Source organism: Podarcis melisellensis (assembly GCF_964234715.1).
Source record: "Podarcis melisellensis genome assembly, chromosome: 1".
In the NCBI taxonomy this organism is placed as follows: Eukaryota; Metazoa; Chordata; class Lepidosauria; order Squamata; family Lacertidae; genus Podarcis; species Podarcis melisellensis.
Window position 1 is genome coordinate 73018827 of NC_138528.1, and position 18108 is coordinate 73036934.

Genomic DNA, 18108 nt, shown 5'->3' on the forward strand with positions numbered 1-18108 from the left:
TTAATGTGGTTTTGTGCAATTTAAATGGCTACCTTTCTCCTCCTTATCAGATACTCCTGTGTCTGAACCAGCAGTCAAGAGTGAGGCTCTTGAGGCCCAAAACAATGAGATATAGGAAAAGCTCTTTTTCAGTCACAGCATCCCAAGGTGAGCCTAACCAATTTGATTCTACTACAATCACCAAAGAACAGATTAATAACTGCTGCTACTGCTCATAATAGGTTGAAGCAGCTTGTGGACAGAGATAAGAGAGTGGAAGAGAGCTGTTGCTGGAGAGAGAAGGTAGGGTTGGGTAGGGAAAATATACCTGTCAAGTCTTGACAAGCATCACCAGTTGCTAACACACATACCTTTGGACAAAAAAAGCAAGAATTAAAATTTTTATTGACACCAAGGATAATATGAAAAGGATCACATAGTAGGTCTGTTAAAGAGTCCATTTTAAGTCCTTTAATTCCCAAACAAATCCAGTTAATTTGTTATGAAATCACTTTACTTTAGGGAGCAGATGGAAACATCACAGTTGCAAAGGACGGAAGTAGTGGATATTCAGTGCTGAGATCATTCTTCATATTCCATAATCCAATGAAGTCTTATTCTGGTCGTTGGCTCTGTCTTTTCTAGCTTTTAAAAAATGTGTGCATGTTCCCTGCAAGCTTTGCTTCCATGATCCTAATTTGTTGCTATCAAGCACCATGCTATATAGAAACAAGGGAACATCCATGCTGCATTTTACAGCATGTAGACACTTCCCATTTTCAGTGCTTCTACAGCATATGGCTTGTTACTTACTGTGCTTTTAATTTCATTGGCAGTGTGGAGAGGTATGGGCTTGGACTAAACCTTTGTTTGATCAAACAAATATATGGATGCATATTGGGCTTCATTCACATGGCATGATTTACCAGTACTCAGAGATGGGATGCCAGTCAAAAGATTTTACACAAAGTGCTAAGCAAAACAGTAGCTCAACAAAATCTGGAGAAGTATACAGGTATGCAGTTGTAAGATTTGTTCCAAAAGTGAAAAACAACAACAACCAGATGATCCTTTACAGGCAGAGTATTTGTAGACATTTCTGCACCACTGCAAACTAAAATTTTGTCTAGTTTTGATACTACAATACAGAGGGACATCATGAAATTGGTAAATGGAATGCTAAAATATATCTAAGTCACAGCTCCAAGTATGCTAAACAAAGCAAGCAAGTAGCCAAAACTCATGCAAACAATGAAGAAAATAATTTTAGGGAAACACTTCTTTAAAGACACTGTAATTTATCCAGCTTTAGGACTCTTCCTCCTCTTCATCATTGCTGGCTTTGGGTCGGAAATGCTTCCTATTCCTTTTCTTGCTACCATGGAATCCCATGGTCTCCACCACTGTCTCTTCATCTGCCTGAGAAGAATCTACACCAGATCCTCTTTGAACACTTAGTTTTGGTTCTTTCCAATCCTCTGCTTCCTTTATATCTAAAGGGTCTAGTACACCCTCCTCCTTGTTCTGGGTCTTAGGCTTCTTTGGAGGGTTCTCTTTGGGTTCTTTGTTTGCATCACTAAGCTTGTCTTCTTCATCCTCCTTGGCGGCAGCTCTTTTCCTATCTGAGCCTACTTTTGTGGGTTTGGTAAAGACAATCCTTCCAGCACCAGAACTGGAGGGATCCTGATTGAAGGACGGGGTGTAGCTTTCAGGAGAGGATGACCTCTGTTCCCCTCTAGTCTTCATGCCCTCCAGGAACTCCATGGCAATTGATCTGTTGGTCTTATCACTGGACTCTGAAACATCATCCAAGCTGTACTTGGTCCAGCGTTCTGGGTGCGCAACATAATCAGGAACTGCTGGAGAACTTTTAGGAGCTGGTGGTGGCTTGCTTTGTCTTCCAATGCTTTCTGCAACAATCTTGCTTGAAATGTTGGGTGGAGGCAGAGGCCGCTTAAATCTTCCATCAATCACATTATCTTCAGCCATTGAGGGCACTGCTCGTTTGGCTGCCCCTTCCAGACAGTCAAAAATGCTCTGGCTGCGCTGGGAAAAGCTCGAACTCATGCCTTTCAGGTGAAATGGCTGCACAGGTGATTTTTGGTTGCTGTGTAAAGGATCACCGCTTTCATCTGATCTACAACCCACATCATCTGAAGGAAGGGATTCCTCAGGAGATACAGTATCAACTTCAGCATCGCCAGGAAACCCAAAGTCATCTGAATCTGAATCACTCAGAGAAATTGTGTCTGAAGGAAGGACACCCTCGTAATCGGCGGCCCCGCCAGCCACTATACCCATGAAGGGTTCACCTGCACCTTCATCACCCATATTGGGGCAGTTGCTTGCTTATACTAATTTGGCTTAGACCTTGCTGCAGCCAATTAAGTTTTCCAGCTGCCCGGGGAGTTTAAAGCCTGGAACAAAAATGAAACAAAAACAAAAAAAACCCAGTAAAGTTCAACTGTGAAAAGGAAACCATACCATGACACCTGCCCTTCATGTACTTCAAGAACTCTATAAACAAAAATCCAATACAAAGGAAGGGGTGGAGGGAGAAAAGGATTAGCAGGAGAAGCCCATCTCAGCTACTGTCTCAGATAAACAGTTCTGGAGTTGCTTTTGGTTTTTTATAAACCAGTCACACTGTAATGTGTTAAGCAATGCCAATTAGTAAATTCTCTAAAATAAATTCTGTAGTCCTGTAGTCCTGAATAGGTCAAAGCACTTCATTCATTCATCATTTAACTAAATCTACCAGTGTATCCTCTTCCACATAACACAGGTAATAATATACTTTCAGAAATTGCCAGCGGAGCAATTTTCCATGTAGTAGGCCAGAACATAGATTTACAGAATATAACACTAGTTTTAACAGATAATTTTTCAGAAATTAAATGATCCATCAGCAGCTTCCAGCCAAAAGTGTCTTCTGGCACTAAAGATCAGCTGTCTTAAATGAGGCAAGGAAGGAACACTTGTATAAGACAGAGGAATGTGATCTCTTCTAGGCTAATACTTACAAATTAACAAAATCTGTGACATACAATTTTGAGTCTGGTAGTACTAAATTTTCGCTGCCCCTGAATAGTTGCGCAAGATTTTGCTTCTCATTTGAAAACTAAAATCTTATTTAGTATGACAGTGGCATTTTCTACTTTTGTAAAAAGTGAATTCCTTCTACTGGGTTTGTAACTCAGTAGTTTCTTTTTATTACTATCTGCATTGATGTGGTACTGTCAGACTTCTATCCAACTCTGGAATATAGCAAGAACAATATTTTGTTCTTACATGTTCCTAAAATGCCTTACAAAAATGACAAAGGGACTAGATGCTCCAGATTCATTGAATTTTCTATGGTACCTTTGTGTGCAAGTCAAACACCAGAGTTTTATCATATATTTATCATGCTCTATCTCTCGAGTCTGGCATCCCCACCCCCACCCGCCCATTCGTGTGCTAGCCTCATTCAGTGGCCCTTAATAACATTTTCCTTAGTCTCCAGTGACCAATTCCCTAAAAGGGAAGAACTGTACAGGAAGAAAGCTCTTTTATGGTGACGGTAAACAGGCATGGATAAATCTACTAGCCACTCACCATCTGGAGTCTGAAACAGTATTCCATCCTCTGGGTCAGTTAAAGCCACCAAGGTTCTCAGATGTTGTACCCTGGCAGTAAGAGGTTGGACATATCATCAGCGCAAATAAATAAAGTGGAGCTGAAATTTCATAGTACATTAATAGTACTTGCTGTTTGGGTAGGTGTGGCTTCTAGCCTTGTACTAACAATAATATCTGCAAATAATCCTCTCTTAAGGCTGGAAAGCAGAATCTTTGCATATTTTATACGGTCATCAAGACAGCTATTCAGGTACTTGACTTCAATGTGCAACTTACATAGATGTGTAAGATGTGCAAGAACATTTAAATTGTCACATCAACTAAAATAAGCTACCCTGTTATCCAAAAGTCATTTGTGCTGTATCAGAAGAACAGAACCAAATCTAACTTACATTAATTTAACAGCCAATGGGCCAAATTTAAATGTCCCAAAACATATCTACATTATGTGGATTCTGGTTGGTTTGTTTTGCCCCCTAAAGGGAGGTTTTGGCTGTTTCTTACTGGCAGTAAATAGAAAAATGAAAAAATAATTTCCAGAAAGAAAAGACTCACAAGTTCTTTGCAATGATCTGATTAGGATGCAATTCAAACAGGATGGCTTCTCTCAGAATAGACAAGTCCCCTTCAGAATCTTCCATACTATCTTGATCCCTTTTATTTGAACTGTGGGAAGCCAAAATAAATAAATAAATAAACAGCTCCCCCACACAGAGCCCAGCGAGAGTTATATGATAGAGGAAAAAGCTTCAGAAAATAAAGTCAAGAAAGTACCGTAACTTGTTACAAAGAAGGCAATTCCCGCCTCCCCAAGTCTCTCATCTCTAATTAACATGAGCTATGGAGAAATTACTTTTTCTCAATCCAAACATATCAGTCAGCCTGCCCTGAGCATTAGCAAACGACTTATAAATTTCAAGGGATGCAAAACAAGAGCAAGTTAAAACTATATTAACTGACAGTTATTGTGAACAGGGCTAAAGATGTTATAAGGCTGTTATGAGAAATCTGTAAGTGCTTTGAACACTCCAAAGTGCAATATAAATGCAAAATATCCTGGCTATTGATGTTTTCAGGTGCTTTCATCTAGAGATGCTATCTCTCGCCCCAATACTTGGGTAAGAGAGGCTATAAAACCAAGGCAAGCGCCGACTCATGTGTGCAGCAGCTCAGTCTTAGGGTGAAGGTAGAAACCCAGGGGAGGCTAAAATGAAAGAAATCTCTCCCACTTAGTGACCCAGTGAAATTGATGGGTAGTAGATTCAAAGAAGGCCAAAAAGAGAAATGCACGTCTTTATACAGAGCATAGTTAACTTACGAAATTTGCTGCCATAAAAAAACAGAAAAAGGAAGTTGTCTTATACTGAGTCCATTGGTCCATATAAGCTCAGTGACTACACTGACTGGCAGTGACTGTTCAGAATTTCAGATACGGTTCTCTCCCAGCACTACCAGGAGGTGTCAAGTGTTGAACCTGGGCCCTTCTGCATGCAAAAGCAGGTGCTATTCCACTGAGCCAAAGCTCTGTATAGCAATCACCACTGATTTATATCTTGGGTCTTCAAGCAGGGGCAGTCAGAACTCATGTCGAAGCCTCGTCTCAGGTGGCTCACAATAGAATTATTACCACCACCCACATGTTTAAAAAGAGAATAGACCTGAGTCTCCAAATTCATTATTTGGCAAGTATGACTTAAAATTATTGAACTTAGCTGGGATGGCAAAATGGACATGTTTAATCAGAGAAAAGTCACTGTTAACATTTACTAAAGATTGGAAACCTCTTACAGACTTTTTGCATGAAAAAGAGAAAAAAATATTGACATACGGGTTTGAAGGCTGAAGATAATGTTGATTTAAAGAAAATAGTCCTGCTGGGTGTAATACTGGAGTGGATGAGTTGAATGATGTTTATACAGGGTGAGTTTTTTAAAAGAGGCCCTGTGGAACATGTGTGCTCTGTATCCACGGGGCCTCTTTTAAAGGACTCACCCTGTATATGGCTGACAGATGAAGAATCGGGAATTCTTTAGTTTCTTTAACTTTAAAAAAAATCTTAGAATCCTTCTATCTCTCTACTTCTTTCTTTCTCTCTCTTCCTTTTCCTCTGGATCTGTGATTTTATCTAGATTAACGTTATAGTTTGGATTTTAAAAAAGATATAATAATGTTTGCACCTCTCTTTTTAAATTCTAATAAAAAATTATCCAAAGAAAGAAAAGGCTGAAGACTGCTAGTTTACATGGCTTTCGGCGCAGAGCAAAGCAGTTCATGGAGGAAAATGACCATTAACCATAAACGGCCCTATTCTCCAGAGGCCTCGTACCTCTGACGACCAGGTTGGTTGGGTGGTGTGTAATGGTCACAGACGAGGGACCTGGGTTCGAATCCCGCCCCCACTCGGTCACGGGGCTCCCCGGGTGACCTTGGGCCGCTCACTTCCTCTCTGTCCTAACCCACAGGGTTGTTGTGGGGGGAGAAATGAGAAGGGGGAGGGAAAGCACGCGCGCCACCCCGAGCCCCTTGGAGGAAAAAGGCGCGCGTGGTGGAAGAGTATAAATGCAGCCAGGGAACAGATACAGGCCCATTAGCGAGTGGGGCTCCCCGCGGTCAGTTTGGGAAACAATATGATGGGTCTTCGGGGCCGTTAGACACCCCCACGCAAGTCCTTTCCCTCCCGCGTGGAATGAGCAGCACCTGCGATGGGAAAAGAAACAGCAGCGCGTCTCTCCCGCCCTCAGAACTCCGCCCCGCCATCGACCTTCCTACCTCCGTCCCGCCAAACGCATCAACTTCTTCCCCCGCGAGCAGAGCCCACCTCCGTTTCTCCTCACCCGCGGCGCCGCTGTGCCTAATTCCAGCCACGGCCTGCCGTATTCCGCGCCGTCCTCCCTGCGCACGCCGGGACATGGAGTCTTTCTCGCCTGGCGGGTCGCTGTAGAACCCTACGCTAGCTACCCGTCGGGTGAACTACATATCCCAGAAGGCCTCTCGCCTAAAACGCGGCCCAGTGACTAGCCTCGTCCTCCTCGTAGCCTCCCTTCCCGATGCATTCTGGGAACTGTAGTGCTTTCTTCATTATTATTATCGTCGTCGTCTGCCGGCGGCGGGGAGAGGGATATTTCTGGCGTGAAGTGGGCGCCTCCATGGTCCGTAGAGTTAGGAAAACATTAGAAGAGTTCTAAGGCTGCGGTCGTAATCCCGCTTGCTTCTGAGTTGGCATCTCTGACAGTTGCACGCCAGCAAGTTGAGCGGAGGGGGCGGGCACTTTTTGAGGAGGTGGGGGCTGGACGACTGAGCTGGACTTACCTGAGGGATATTACAGGAGATATTACCTGAGACGCCGGTATTACAGCCACCAGCCCATAGGGGCCCCTCATTCACTGTAGAGGAGCACGAGGTGAGACAGGTATTGAGGATGGTGAATCCGAGGAAGGCTGCTGGACCTGATGGCATCACTGGAAAGGTGTTGAAGGGCTGTGCGGATCAGCTGGCGAGGGTCTTTACTAAGATCTTCAACAAGTCCTTACACCAGTCTATTGTCCCACCCTGCCTGAAGTCGTCAACTATTGTTCCTCTGCCTAAAAAACCCACAATCAGTAGTTTGAATGACTACAGACCAGTTGCACTGACTCCATCATGAAGTGTTTTGAGAAACTGGTGTGCCGTCACATTATTTCCTGTCTTCCATCAACTTTTGACAACTATCAGTTTGCATACAGGGCAAATAGATCCACAGAAGACGCTATCACCACCACTCTCCATGCTGCTCTGTCCCATCTGGAGCAGCCGGGGAGTTATGTGAGGCTGCTGTTTGTGGATTTTAGCTCTGCTTTTAACACTATCCTCCCCCATAGACTGGTGTCCAAGCTAGAGGCGATTGGACTCTCCAACTCCACCTGTCTCTGGGTTTTGGATTTTTTGTCAGAACGTTCTCAGAGGGTTAGAGTAGGGTCACATATGTCCACAGCCCTTAGCCTTAACACCGGCTCACCACAGGGTTGTGTGTTGAGTCCCCTGCTCTATACTCTCTATACGTATGACTGTACAGCCATCTATTCCAGCAACAAAATCATCAAGTTTGCTGATGACACTACGGTGGTGGGGCTCATTTCAGGAGGGGATGAGTCCGCCTATCGGGACGAGGTGGAGCGGCTCTGTGTTTGGTGTGGAGAGAACAATCTGGCTCTTAATACGGCTAAGACCAAGGAATTGGTGGTGGATTACAGGGAAAAAAAGGCGGACATTCAGCCCTTGTATATCAACGGGGAACGGGTGGAGAGGGTGGCGGAATTCAGGTTTTTGGGAGTGACTATCGATCAGGGCATGACTTGGAGCGCAAATACCACTGCTCTGGTGAAGAAGGCCCAGCAGAGAATTTATTTCCTCAGACTTTTAAAGAAGAACAATCTGAGTGAGAGACTGCTGGTGTCCTTCTATCGAGGCTCCATAGAGAGCATTCTCACATACTGTATTTGTGCTTGGTTCTCCAGTTGTACAGCTAGGGAGAGGAAGGTGCTCCAGAAGGTCATAACCACAGCCCAAAGGATTATTGGTCATCCTCTCCCATCTTTGGAAGAACTGTACGGTTCCCGTTGTCTTAGGAAAGCAAACAACATCCTGCAGGATTCATCTCACCCGGGATACAGTCTGTTTGCACTACTGCCTTCTGGCAGGAGATATAGAAACATCAAGTCAAGGACAAATAGACTGAAAAATAGTTTCTATCCAAGAGCTGTGGCCTTTTTGAATGCTGTAACTCGATAGTGTGACCTGGGAGTTTGATGGGTGTGGGTGTGGGTGTGGCTGGAATGTGGTTTGTTTGGTTGTTGTTGTTGTTTTGCTTTTGTTGTTTTTTAAGGGATGGCATCCAATTTCGTTGCACTTGTGCAATGTTGCACTTGTGTAATGACAATAAAGAATCTATCTATCTATCTATCTATCTATCTATCTATCTATCTATCTATCATCTATCTATATGTTTGTTATCATTTGCAATTAGAAATCCAGGACTCAACGCGAGCGATTTTGCAATATCTGCCTTCGCATCCCACGTCGCTACTCTCATGTCTGCTTGCATCTCAATCACGTTTACTTTGTTTGCTTATGCACACGATTTGCACACCTGCCCAATAACTAACAATACAACTTAAAAGTCGTTAAGATTTCTTCTCGGCCAGGTAACGATTGCCGAGGTGTGTATACCTGATTTTCAAGAGCGTAGCCGGGATTTTTGTTACGGGGGCAAGCCTTTTGTGGGGGGGAGGGGCGCAGAACCTTAGTTACCTATGCATTTTTATTTATTTTTATTGATTTGGCTACGCCCATGCAGGTATTAGACACTCCTCCCTCACACTTCCCCGGGTGCAGAAATCTTTGCAGAAGGTTGTACTGTATCGGCAAAGCTGTGTAGCATGGAAATGATTTCACAGGAAACTTGTGCCATGTGTATGCTGAGCCCTTGAAGGCAATTAATAAATTAAGTGTACTAATTACTATAATTAAACTAGATATAGAAAGCACCTCACAGAGATGGGAAAGCCTTTGATCGTATAACCTGACCTGTGCACCTGCTTAATCAGCTGCTCTCCTTTCTTATGATTATCTTTACACAAGACTTGGATTGGACAGCCTTTCAAATAGATGACATCTTCAAACAGAGGCCTGCCCTCTGATGGCCCTCCCAATAGAAGACTGTTTTCTGTAAAGTAAAGCACATGGCCACCATATAACCTATGTTCTGATGCAAATATTCAAGTGTTAAAAATGGGAGGGTTTGTACTCTGCACTGTTTTAAACAGTGGGAGGGGAATCACACCCACATCATGCATTTAGGGCACATTTAACACATCCTGCCAACTGTAGTTTCCCCCTCACAGAGCTACAGTTGCCAGCACCTCAACAAACTACAGCTCCCAGGATTTTTTGTGGGGCGGGGGGCGTTTCAGAATTCTTTGGAATGTGCTTTAAATGTATGGTGTGGACTTAGCAAATGCACACATTTGTCCTGGACGTGTTTTAGATCAGGGGTCAGCAACCGTTTTCAGCCATGGGCTGGTACACCGTCCCTCAAATCATGTGGTGGGCTGGACTATATATTTTTTTTCGGGGGGGGGGGGTTGAACGAATTCCTATGCCCCACAATTAACTCAGAGATGCATTTTAAATAAAAGCACACATTCTACTCATGTGAAAACAAGCTGATTCCCAGACTGTCCGTGGGCTGCATTGAGAAGGTGATTGGGCCGCATCCAGCCTACGGGCCTTAGGTTGCCTACCCCTGTTTTAGATGGTTGTAGAAGATCAAATGAAACCAACAAGGCCCCTGTAAGATTACATGTCTTCAAGTTTAAGTTATAATTGTGGTCCCAAGGACAGTCTTGAAAAAACAGAGAAGCCATCCGTAATACAAACTGCTGCCTTTCATTTGTAACATCAGTTTCAATTTATAGAGGATTGCTAATTACAGTAATTTATGTAGAGTGAGCCATTTTTGTCCCAGATACAGCCAGCAGTAACAACAGACATGATGAGAATTAAAATTTTCTCATCTTCCTTTAAAAGGGAGGGTTGGTTGTTGTTTTTAAAGCAGTACTGTAGGATTTGCCCAGACTAAGGTCCATTTAATACTTCCATGCACAACATACTGAAAATCAAAAGTTTATGTATGGCGATATAATAGACGTTCATAGAGCAGCAGTTTGGGGACATAAGGTGCAGTTTCGTGAAAAAAACACTTTTGAGCTTGGTGGATGTGAATCATTTCTCCCATTGTTTCAAATATACTGTCCCCCCTGCATACAGAAGCAATGAAGACACAAACTCCTAACACACATCTGTCTGGACTGGGAAAAGCACAGCCTTATTTGACCCCAACAAATTATGGCCATGGGACAGGAAGAAAAGTGCTGGTGGGAGATGGCACTAGGTTTCAGCGAAGGTGCACAGGTCTTGGTTATGGCATCACAATGCTATGGAGACCCTTTAGGATGGGGCATATGTGGCCCCCCAGACCTTTCTTTCTGGCCCCCAGGATTCCCTCCAGGCCATGCCCTTCCCCATGTCTGCCCTCCTCAAGTGCTTTTGTGTGGTTGGAATATGATAATGTCTCCCACTTGCCTGGATGGAGAGGTGGAGGTGGGGGTTCGGCAGGAACCTCTGTGAGTTTTGCATGCCATTAACCTTAAAAGCACCCACCCACAGAGGAACAGAAAGTCTGGCAGTGATGATAATGACATCCTTCTACAGGATGTAGAACAGACTAATCTGTTAAAGGCAGAGAAATGCACTTCAATGGCAGGTGCTGAGACCTGCAGGCAAGAAGGGCAGTGTGAAAGGCTTAGTGTTTACTCCCTCTTTGCCAATGCTCCTTCCTTATCAGGGCCTGAGGAACTAGTCAAAACACCCTGCCCTGAGAGATTGAGGATAGCAATGGATTTCGAGATCTGCAGTGTGTGTTTTTGGTGACTTTGCTGATAAGATGAGCAAAATTTCTAGTTTTCTGCAGCTTTTTGGTATCAGTTCATTACTCCCCAAAAAGAGCAAGTTGGAGATGTTCGGAGATGAGCAGATGGTTAATCTATTTCCTCCAAACAGTGTGTTGAAGCGGCTGAGGCAAAGCAAAATGCAACACACTGAATGCTGCTGAGGAAGAATGGTCAAAACAAGAGGAACTATATCCTTTGGGACCAATCACCCTTATTTTTTTTTTTTGCCAGACAACAAAATCCCCAGATGTGTTAGCCCAAAGCCCTCCCAGCCAAGATGGGCTGACTTAACCATTAGCATTCTGCAGCATGTGGCCAGAGCCAAATGCAGCCCTCTGCTCTAGTTTGAGTAGCTGGATGAGGGGGTGGGGGAAATGAGTCTGCCTCTTCTTGGACAATTTCCTGTAGCTTAGGACATGGCATATTTTTATTTATTGGGACACAGGAGCACAGTGTTCAAGTTCCCAGGTACAGAAAAGTAGCTCGGCTGAGCAGCACAAAGCACAGAATAATATACCACAGAGGCCTGGAGGGCAAAATAGGATGGGAACAGCAGTATTTTTTATCAGTACACATGGACTCATTAGATTGAGTCCACTTTTAGGTTTGCATTTGTGCCAGATAAGAAAGTATGGCTTGCACAGATTTTCGATGGAGATTCCTGGAATGGGCCACCTATGTGATTTGCAATGGCTTTGCTTTTCACCCATTAATTCCATCCATTTGAACCAGTGTTACAAGGCTTACATCTGTACCTGTGTGTTGCCGCTATACACCGGCCTTCAGCACACAACCCCCGTTCAAACCATCCCCGATTGTTAATGGAACTCTGTGCTGCAAACCAATGGGTTCAAGAGGAAAAGGCTAGTGTAGAAGTGCCCTTAGGCTTGTCACAGGCTACCACTGTGCATATTTTCTCAGAAGTCTAGTGGGGCTTACACCCAACTAAATTTGCACAGGAGTTTCCAACGTTCTTTCAGAGAATCCAGATGATGCTTATCCTAAACCAAGGCTCCCCCTTACTGTTAATGTTCCACTCTTTTCCTTTCTCAAGTGCCGATTCATAATAACCTAGCACACACACACACACACACACACAATTTCAATGGTAGCCCACTCCTTTCTGATGTGAACTGAAGAAAGCACTGTATGATGTCTCATCTGCTGCAGAGATGTCAAAAACCATATGACTGGTTACAGTGTGTGACACCACTTTTAAGTTTCACCTGTCTGCCCCCTGCATACTCAAGCCACAAAGCTTTATTCTTCTGAATTTCACTTCATAGCACATTGACAGCTTTTCTTTTGAACTATTACTTAGAAATCTAGAACCAATATCTTTGTGTGCAAGACATGTGCACACACATAGCCTGTGAACCACCCACACAAATCCCCTGCCTTTCTGTGAAGCAGATTCAAAAGCAGTGAGCGGAGCCTTTTCTGAAAAGCTTCAAATCTCTGATCAGTTTGCATGGCAGGAAGGGGGTGGGTGGGTGTCTGAATTTGTTCTCCCCAAAGAGCCGATAACTTGCCAGTCTTTTTGAAAGGACTCTACATACCCAGCACTGACTGCTGAGTAAAGGTGGGAGTGAAGGAGAATATGTTTGAATACTTGAAATTTTTAAGTGTGTATTGGGTAGTGCTAGGCAATAATACTATCTATAAATTTAAATAAATAAATAAATAAATAGCAGAACCAGTGTTAAGATTTTTTTTTTGAGGGACTAGCTTTGCAAAGTGCTGGAAGAAGATTACTCAAGACTTCTGAAGCTGGCCACCAAATGAGCATTCACCACTCACAAGTGTAGCTACTAACAACTATTCTGTTGCACCCCAATCTTTAACACTTGCTCCCTTTTATGCAAAGTCCATAATTTTTGCTCTTACAAGAAGAGAAGGGCGCTTGAATGACATATACCCCTACTGAGCTTTCTGATACAAGAGATAAGACAAGTCACCTTGCACAATGGCAGGATGAAGCACACCAGCTTTTTAAACAGCAACAGCGTCTCCTTGGGTACAGGAAGTGACTATTGCTTTTAAACAGGAAAAGAAAAGAAAAAACCCATGAAAGGAAGTATTAAGGAAACGGAATTCACCCAAGCTGGATGCTATCCACGAATCTAGAGTTAGCACAATCGTTCCATGGTGTTAGGGAAGGAATAAATCTGACAGTACACCGCTAACGTTTCTGCTGTTTAATTGTTTTCATATATCATTTTTTTAAAAAGTTATTTCGACAGATTATTTTAACATTCAGATAAACAAGCAAGACAACAGCAAGTGGACATGATTTCTGGGCAGAAGCACAGCCAAGGGGTTGAGCTGGGGAGGGGCTGTCATTCTCCCCCATGTATCCCTTGTTCCACATTTCTAGAGGCAACTAAGTGCAAAGGCCAGGCTGTTTGTTGTAACCAACAAGAGGCAAAGCTTGCATGCATTCTCTTGTTCTTGGGTTTGCTGCAACCTGTAGCAGGGCTGGACAATGGCAGCAAGCCCTTTGGACTGACCACTGCCTGTTCTGTTGGCCTAAACAGTTAACAGATAGTTTTGGGATAGTTCATGCTGCATATCAGAAGCCGCTTTTATCCCCCTCAATTAAGCCCCATTTTTGGAACTGCGAGTTTCCTCATGGCTTTCTTCTAAACAGAGTAAGATTCAACTGGCCAATAAGCCCTGCAGTTGGTAAGGGTGAGGTCACTCTTCCCTTGGCTTCTTCGCCGGCCCCCATTTGTTCCCCATTCCCATGGCTGGTTTTGCCAATGCTATGGAGACAAGATGGGCGAAACATTCAGATGTCACAATTTACTTACTGGCTGTAAGGAACATAGGGCTTCATCACACAGTACACACCAGGAGAAAATGTTTATTAAAAAATTTCAAAAGTGACAAAGAAGGCAGAGAGAAAAAAAAATAGTAGTTAACACACATATAGCTTGTGGCATGCTCCACAGTATAAAAAAAGAAACCCAAGCATTCAGCACAATGTGGCCAGCAGTTCTGTTTGGCCTTTCCCTATGGTCTCCATCGTGGCTCTGTTTAATTCAGACAAATCCAGCAAAGAGAAAGGGGGAATGTTATCCTCCTCTTTTGGCTTAGAAGAAAGAGTTATTTGCCATACGATCTTCCAAGAAACAGCAACCATCAAAAAATAATGTTTTGGACACATCCATACTCCCAAACCTAACCCTGTCAATTGATGTTCTCTGAGGAACTACAAACAATCTAGAGGCTTCTCAGATCCAGCCACAAAAATCGTTGGGAGAACAACTCTTCACATAGCATTGTGCGAATACGTTGTCAGATGTAACAGTACAATGCTTTGCACAGGAGCATCTGCATGTCAGCTCTCTTCCACCTCGCATTAGCAATGGGCTTCTCTTGCCTGGGTCTCCACCTTTTAAATACTAGAGCTATATTGGAGGCGAGATTCTCCACACCACCAGTCTCTACTTAAAGCAAACCCCAATCAACGGCACAGGGGTTATTTTAAGCCTACCTTGGAATGCTGCAGCTACCCTTGTCCCTCTCTTGCTAGTCCCTCAGTGCATTGCAGACAGGAAAAGGGAAACAAGAACATATCCTGCTTTGCCTGGCTCTGAAAAGTGGCCATATGTCTATAGTTTTGCAGAAACAGCAAATTATGTGATACAAACTTATTGAGGACTGTACCATTTCAGACAGCACTCTGCCGTAGAAAGAAATAAGCTCTACATACAGAACGGCCGCCATGCTGGGGAGAAGCCTAATATAGAACCCTCTTCCCAACATCAGGCTTTTTGTATGCAAAGAAACAATTTTCATTATTTTTTTTGAAATTTGGGAGAACACTCTGTTGTAAGATTCCCTACCTGTGGTCTGTAGAAGTACAATCCAGAAACAGTTGTAAAACACAATCTTCAGACTATGGTACATTGTCCACTGCCCACCGCCCTTTTGGCTTTCAGGTGTTCATGGGATTCCAGATGTGTACTTATCCTTGTAAAGCACTTCTGTCCTTTCTACCACTCCACTTAAGATCACACCCTCCTGAAGCTGCTTTATATTACAGTGTCAAAGCATTGTTGAATGCACTTGCACGTAACTTGTAGTTTGTGCCTTACCCACAAAGAATGCTCCGGAAAACTCATTCATCCCTCTTGTCCTGCTGTCGCACTTCAATGGCAGCATGATCCTCAATAATCTCCTGCACCCGCCTTCCACAGACACGGTATTGCAACATGACCTGTGCCTGAAGCAAACATTTCCTCCCCCAAATGGGCTTGATCCATGCTCAGTTTTTGGAGGACAGGTCAGCGAATCTTCCAACACAGAGTTATGGCTGCTCGCACATTGTAAACTGAATGCTGAACAGTATCAAACTTATGGTATAGAAAAAGCAAGCTGCTTAGAGGTGTATTTATATACATTTCTCAAGGACACTCAACGAAAGGCAGTGAGTTACAAACATCCATTCTGTACGCTGGTAACCCCAATGCGCGCATATATATTATATGTAAATAAATGTACATGCACAATTGATACCTAGAAGTTGCAGACAGAGCCTATTATACTGGAACACGTGACCCCAAAACCTGTGAAGGATGGGTGGGATGGGTGGTAAGGTTCAATTTCTGTTTCCAGTGCATGCAAAGTTTGACATTCAGGGCAGTGTTGCTTTAAGGCTATTTCTAAGGCTAAAAGATCTCAATCCGTCCCCTCAACTGCATCTTTCAAGACTCTGAGGCATTGCTTCCTTAGGGCACCATAGAGGGAAAAGGGTGGCAGCTGGGTGAGAACCTTCACCAAACATTCCCTTTCATCCTGTTTTCTGACCTGCCTTGCTTAACGCAAGGCTGGGTTTGCACTGAACCTCTGGGTTGCTCAAATTGCCGAATTCAGAAAAAGGATCTGCACCTAGCGCTGAGTGGACCATTCAAGCCCAGCAGTGCTTTTAGCTGTGCACTAAAAGCATTCCAACTAGTGTTGGAAGATTATATCTGCAGCATTGTGTGTGCGCCCCTCTCTCTCTTTCGTTCATGCTGTCCCCTGCTGTTCTAAAGGGCATCCTGGCATTCACTGCAAGTTGGGAAGATCAGCAGGGGGAAACCGGGATTAAATTACTCCTTCAAGAACAAACAGAACAGAAGTCAAACTATTAAGTGGGGTGATAGCACAGGGCTTGTTTGTGACTGTTTTCTATAACACAGGATTAACTAACTACCGAAATAACAAATAAGCCCTGTGAACATGGCCACTCTGTCGTAAGGAAGAGGCCGGTGGGACTTCTTGCCTCAACTGTAACAAATTTCAAGTTGCAACTTGGAAAAAAAAGTATTTTGGGGGGGGGGAGAGGGGAGGGAAGAGAAGGGAAGGCAAGGGGGTGCCTAAACTCAGGTATCTGAGTTGTCAACTGAAAAGAAACACGTGTAGCTTCATGTTTGCAGCTCAGGTGTTGTCAGAAAGGGTGAAGTCCTGGAAACCAGCTTTGCTTGAAAAGTATTTAGGCCCCATCACTCAGGTTTTACATCTGGTGTATTCCAATTTCTCCTCACAGGGTCACACACACCTTGTTGGTTATCCAGCTCTATTACCAAGTTTTAAAAAGGCACAAGAATAGGTGCCTTCTTAAAACAAAAAACAAAAAAACCCCTAATATATTTAAATGAACAGGTTTCTAGCCATTGTTTAAGAGATCGCCTGCCACAGATACTTTTTGGCATCATTAGAAAACTGCACATTTATGAAATAAGAGACCTCATTCAACATTTGCGTTCAGAATTAACCATGTAAGCACATGTGCAAGTTCAGTTTTCGCAGTGAGATATAGAAAGCTTTAACATTCCATTACCAGACCTATTCAATTCTCTCTTTCATCTAAAATACACCTAATATATTTTTTAATGGGTTTTTTAGAAAAATGCTCCTGATTCTAAATTTTATGAGGACTTTTGGAGATTTGGCCTCCAATCACAGCCACTTTGTGAACTCTGGGAGACACAACGGACTTTTGACTTACGACAATTTATGAAAAAAAGGTCTCTCCACTCTTCAGTGAAAAGGTGGCAATCTGAAATACAGACACACTCACCTGTCTAATAACAAAACAGCAGGACTGAGTGCATCTTCGTGCCAAGGGACTCTTGCATCCCTACACACTCAAAAGATTTAGAGAATGTGTCCAAGATTACTTATGAACTAAGATAAGAGATGGTTAAGGGGGACATGCTGGGATTAGGTGTCAACAAGGGTTTCAGTATGTTTTTGTTTTTTTTAAATCACTTTCAGAGAATAAGGATGCACCAAGTGTCTATATTCCTCATAAAAGGAGTGGCACCTGTGCATGATACCCTCTTTTTCCATGTTGGCAGCATAAGGAGAATGACGAGGAAAGAGAAGAAAAAGAAAGGCTCTCTTTGATAAAGGCCTGGAACCACTGGAATGATTTACCACGCAAACTGATGTGTAACTAACTCCGCCACAAATATACAGAAACTCCCCCTCCCACCACCCTTAAACAAAAAGAAGACTTTCCAAGTAAGAATGATAAGTACTGTATGGTAATATCTGAAATATTTATATACATAATTTTCTTTGTCTTTTGTTGGAAGTATCTCCTGGTCAGACAGCGGCACTTTGGGGTCCCTTCGGCACCATTGCTTCGCCTCTGCCCTCCCGCTTCTCAATAGACCGAGCTGTTTCGGATGCCGCAGCACAACACCATGCTCAGGATCATCTCAAAGATCTGCAGGCCAAGAGAGAACATTAAGAGAGAATCCAACTCAAACATAAGCTATGTCCCTAGGCTAAGTTAACCGTAGACAAGACCGCCACTTCTAGTCAGATTGGCAAGAAGTCGAAGAGAAAACTAGTTTTGCTAATGCAGGCAGAGATGGGTTTTAATTTAAGATGGTTTGCTTTGTTGCTGTTGAAGTTGAATAAAAAAGAGTTAACATTAAAACCCAATCTGCATTTTTGGGGGCTTTCAGGAGCAAAGTGTACAAACCGAACTTTTTAGTTCTAGGTGGAATTATGCTGCACCT

General features: G+C 43.3%; 2 protein-coding genes across 7 annotated transcripts in view; both read right to left on the reverse strand.

Moving 5' to 3' along the window:
- Positions 1-370: 370 nt before the first annotated feature.
- Positions 371-6517, reverse strand: TSSC4 (tumor suppressing subtransferable candidate 4). Of its 6 annotated transcripts, none has more exons than XM_081904353.1 (4): positions 6418-6517; positions 4155-4265; positions 3577-3647; positions 371-2396 (listed from the first exon to the last, which is right to left on the reverse strand). In XM_081904353.1, the coding sequence occupies exon 4, from the start codon at positions 2308-2310 to the stop codon at positions 1288-1290; it is 1023 nt and encodes a 340-aa protein (XP_081760479.1). In that variant the 5' UTR covers positions 2311-2396; positions 3577-3647; positions 4155-4265; positions 6418-6517; the 3' UTR covers positions 371-1287. The 6 variants fall into 6 exon arrangements, with proteins under 6 accessions (XP_081760479.1, XP_081760476.1, XP_081760478.1 ...); XM_081904350.1 differs by having other exon boundaries at positions 6369-6511; XM_081904352.1 differs by having other exon boundaries at positions 6361-6474.
- A 6754-nt stretch (positions 6518-13271) lies between these two features.
- Positions 13272-18108, reverse strand: part of CD81 (CD81 molecule) — a 57710-nt gene continuing 52873 nt past the window's right edge. Inside the window, exon 8 of the mRNA XM_081904409.1 lies at positions 13272-17810. Within this exon, the coding sequence (XP_081760535.1) occupies positions 17748-17810 (63 nt within the window). The 3' untranslated portion in view covers positions 13272-17747. The remainder of the gene's footprint in view (positions 17811-18108) is intronic.

Bases quoted from the DNA above. Each gene is read 5' to 3' on its own strand.
- TSSC4 (XM_081904355.1), bottom strand. From the start codon at position 2,310: ATGGGTGATGAAGGTGCAGGTGAACCCTTCATGGGTATAGTGGCTGGC.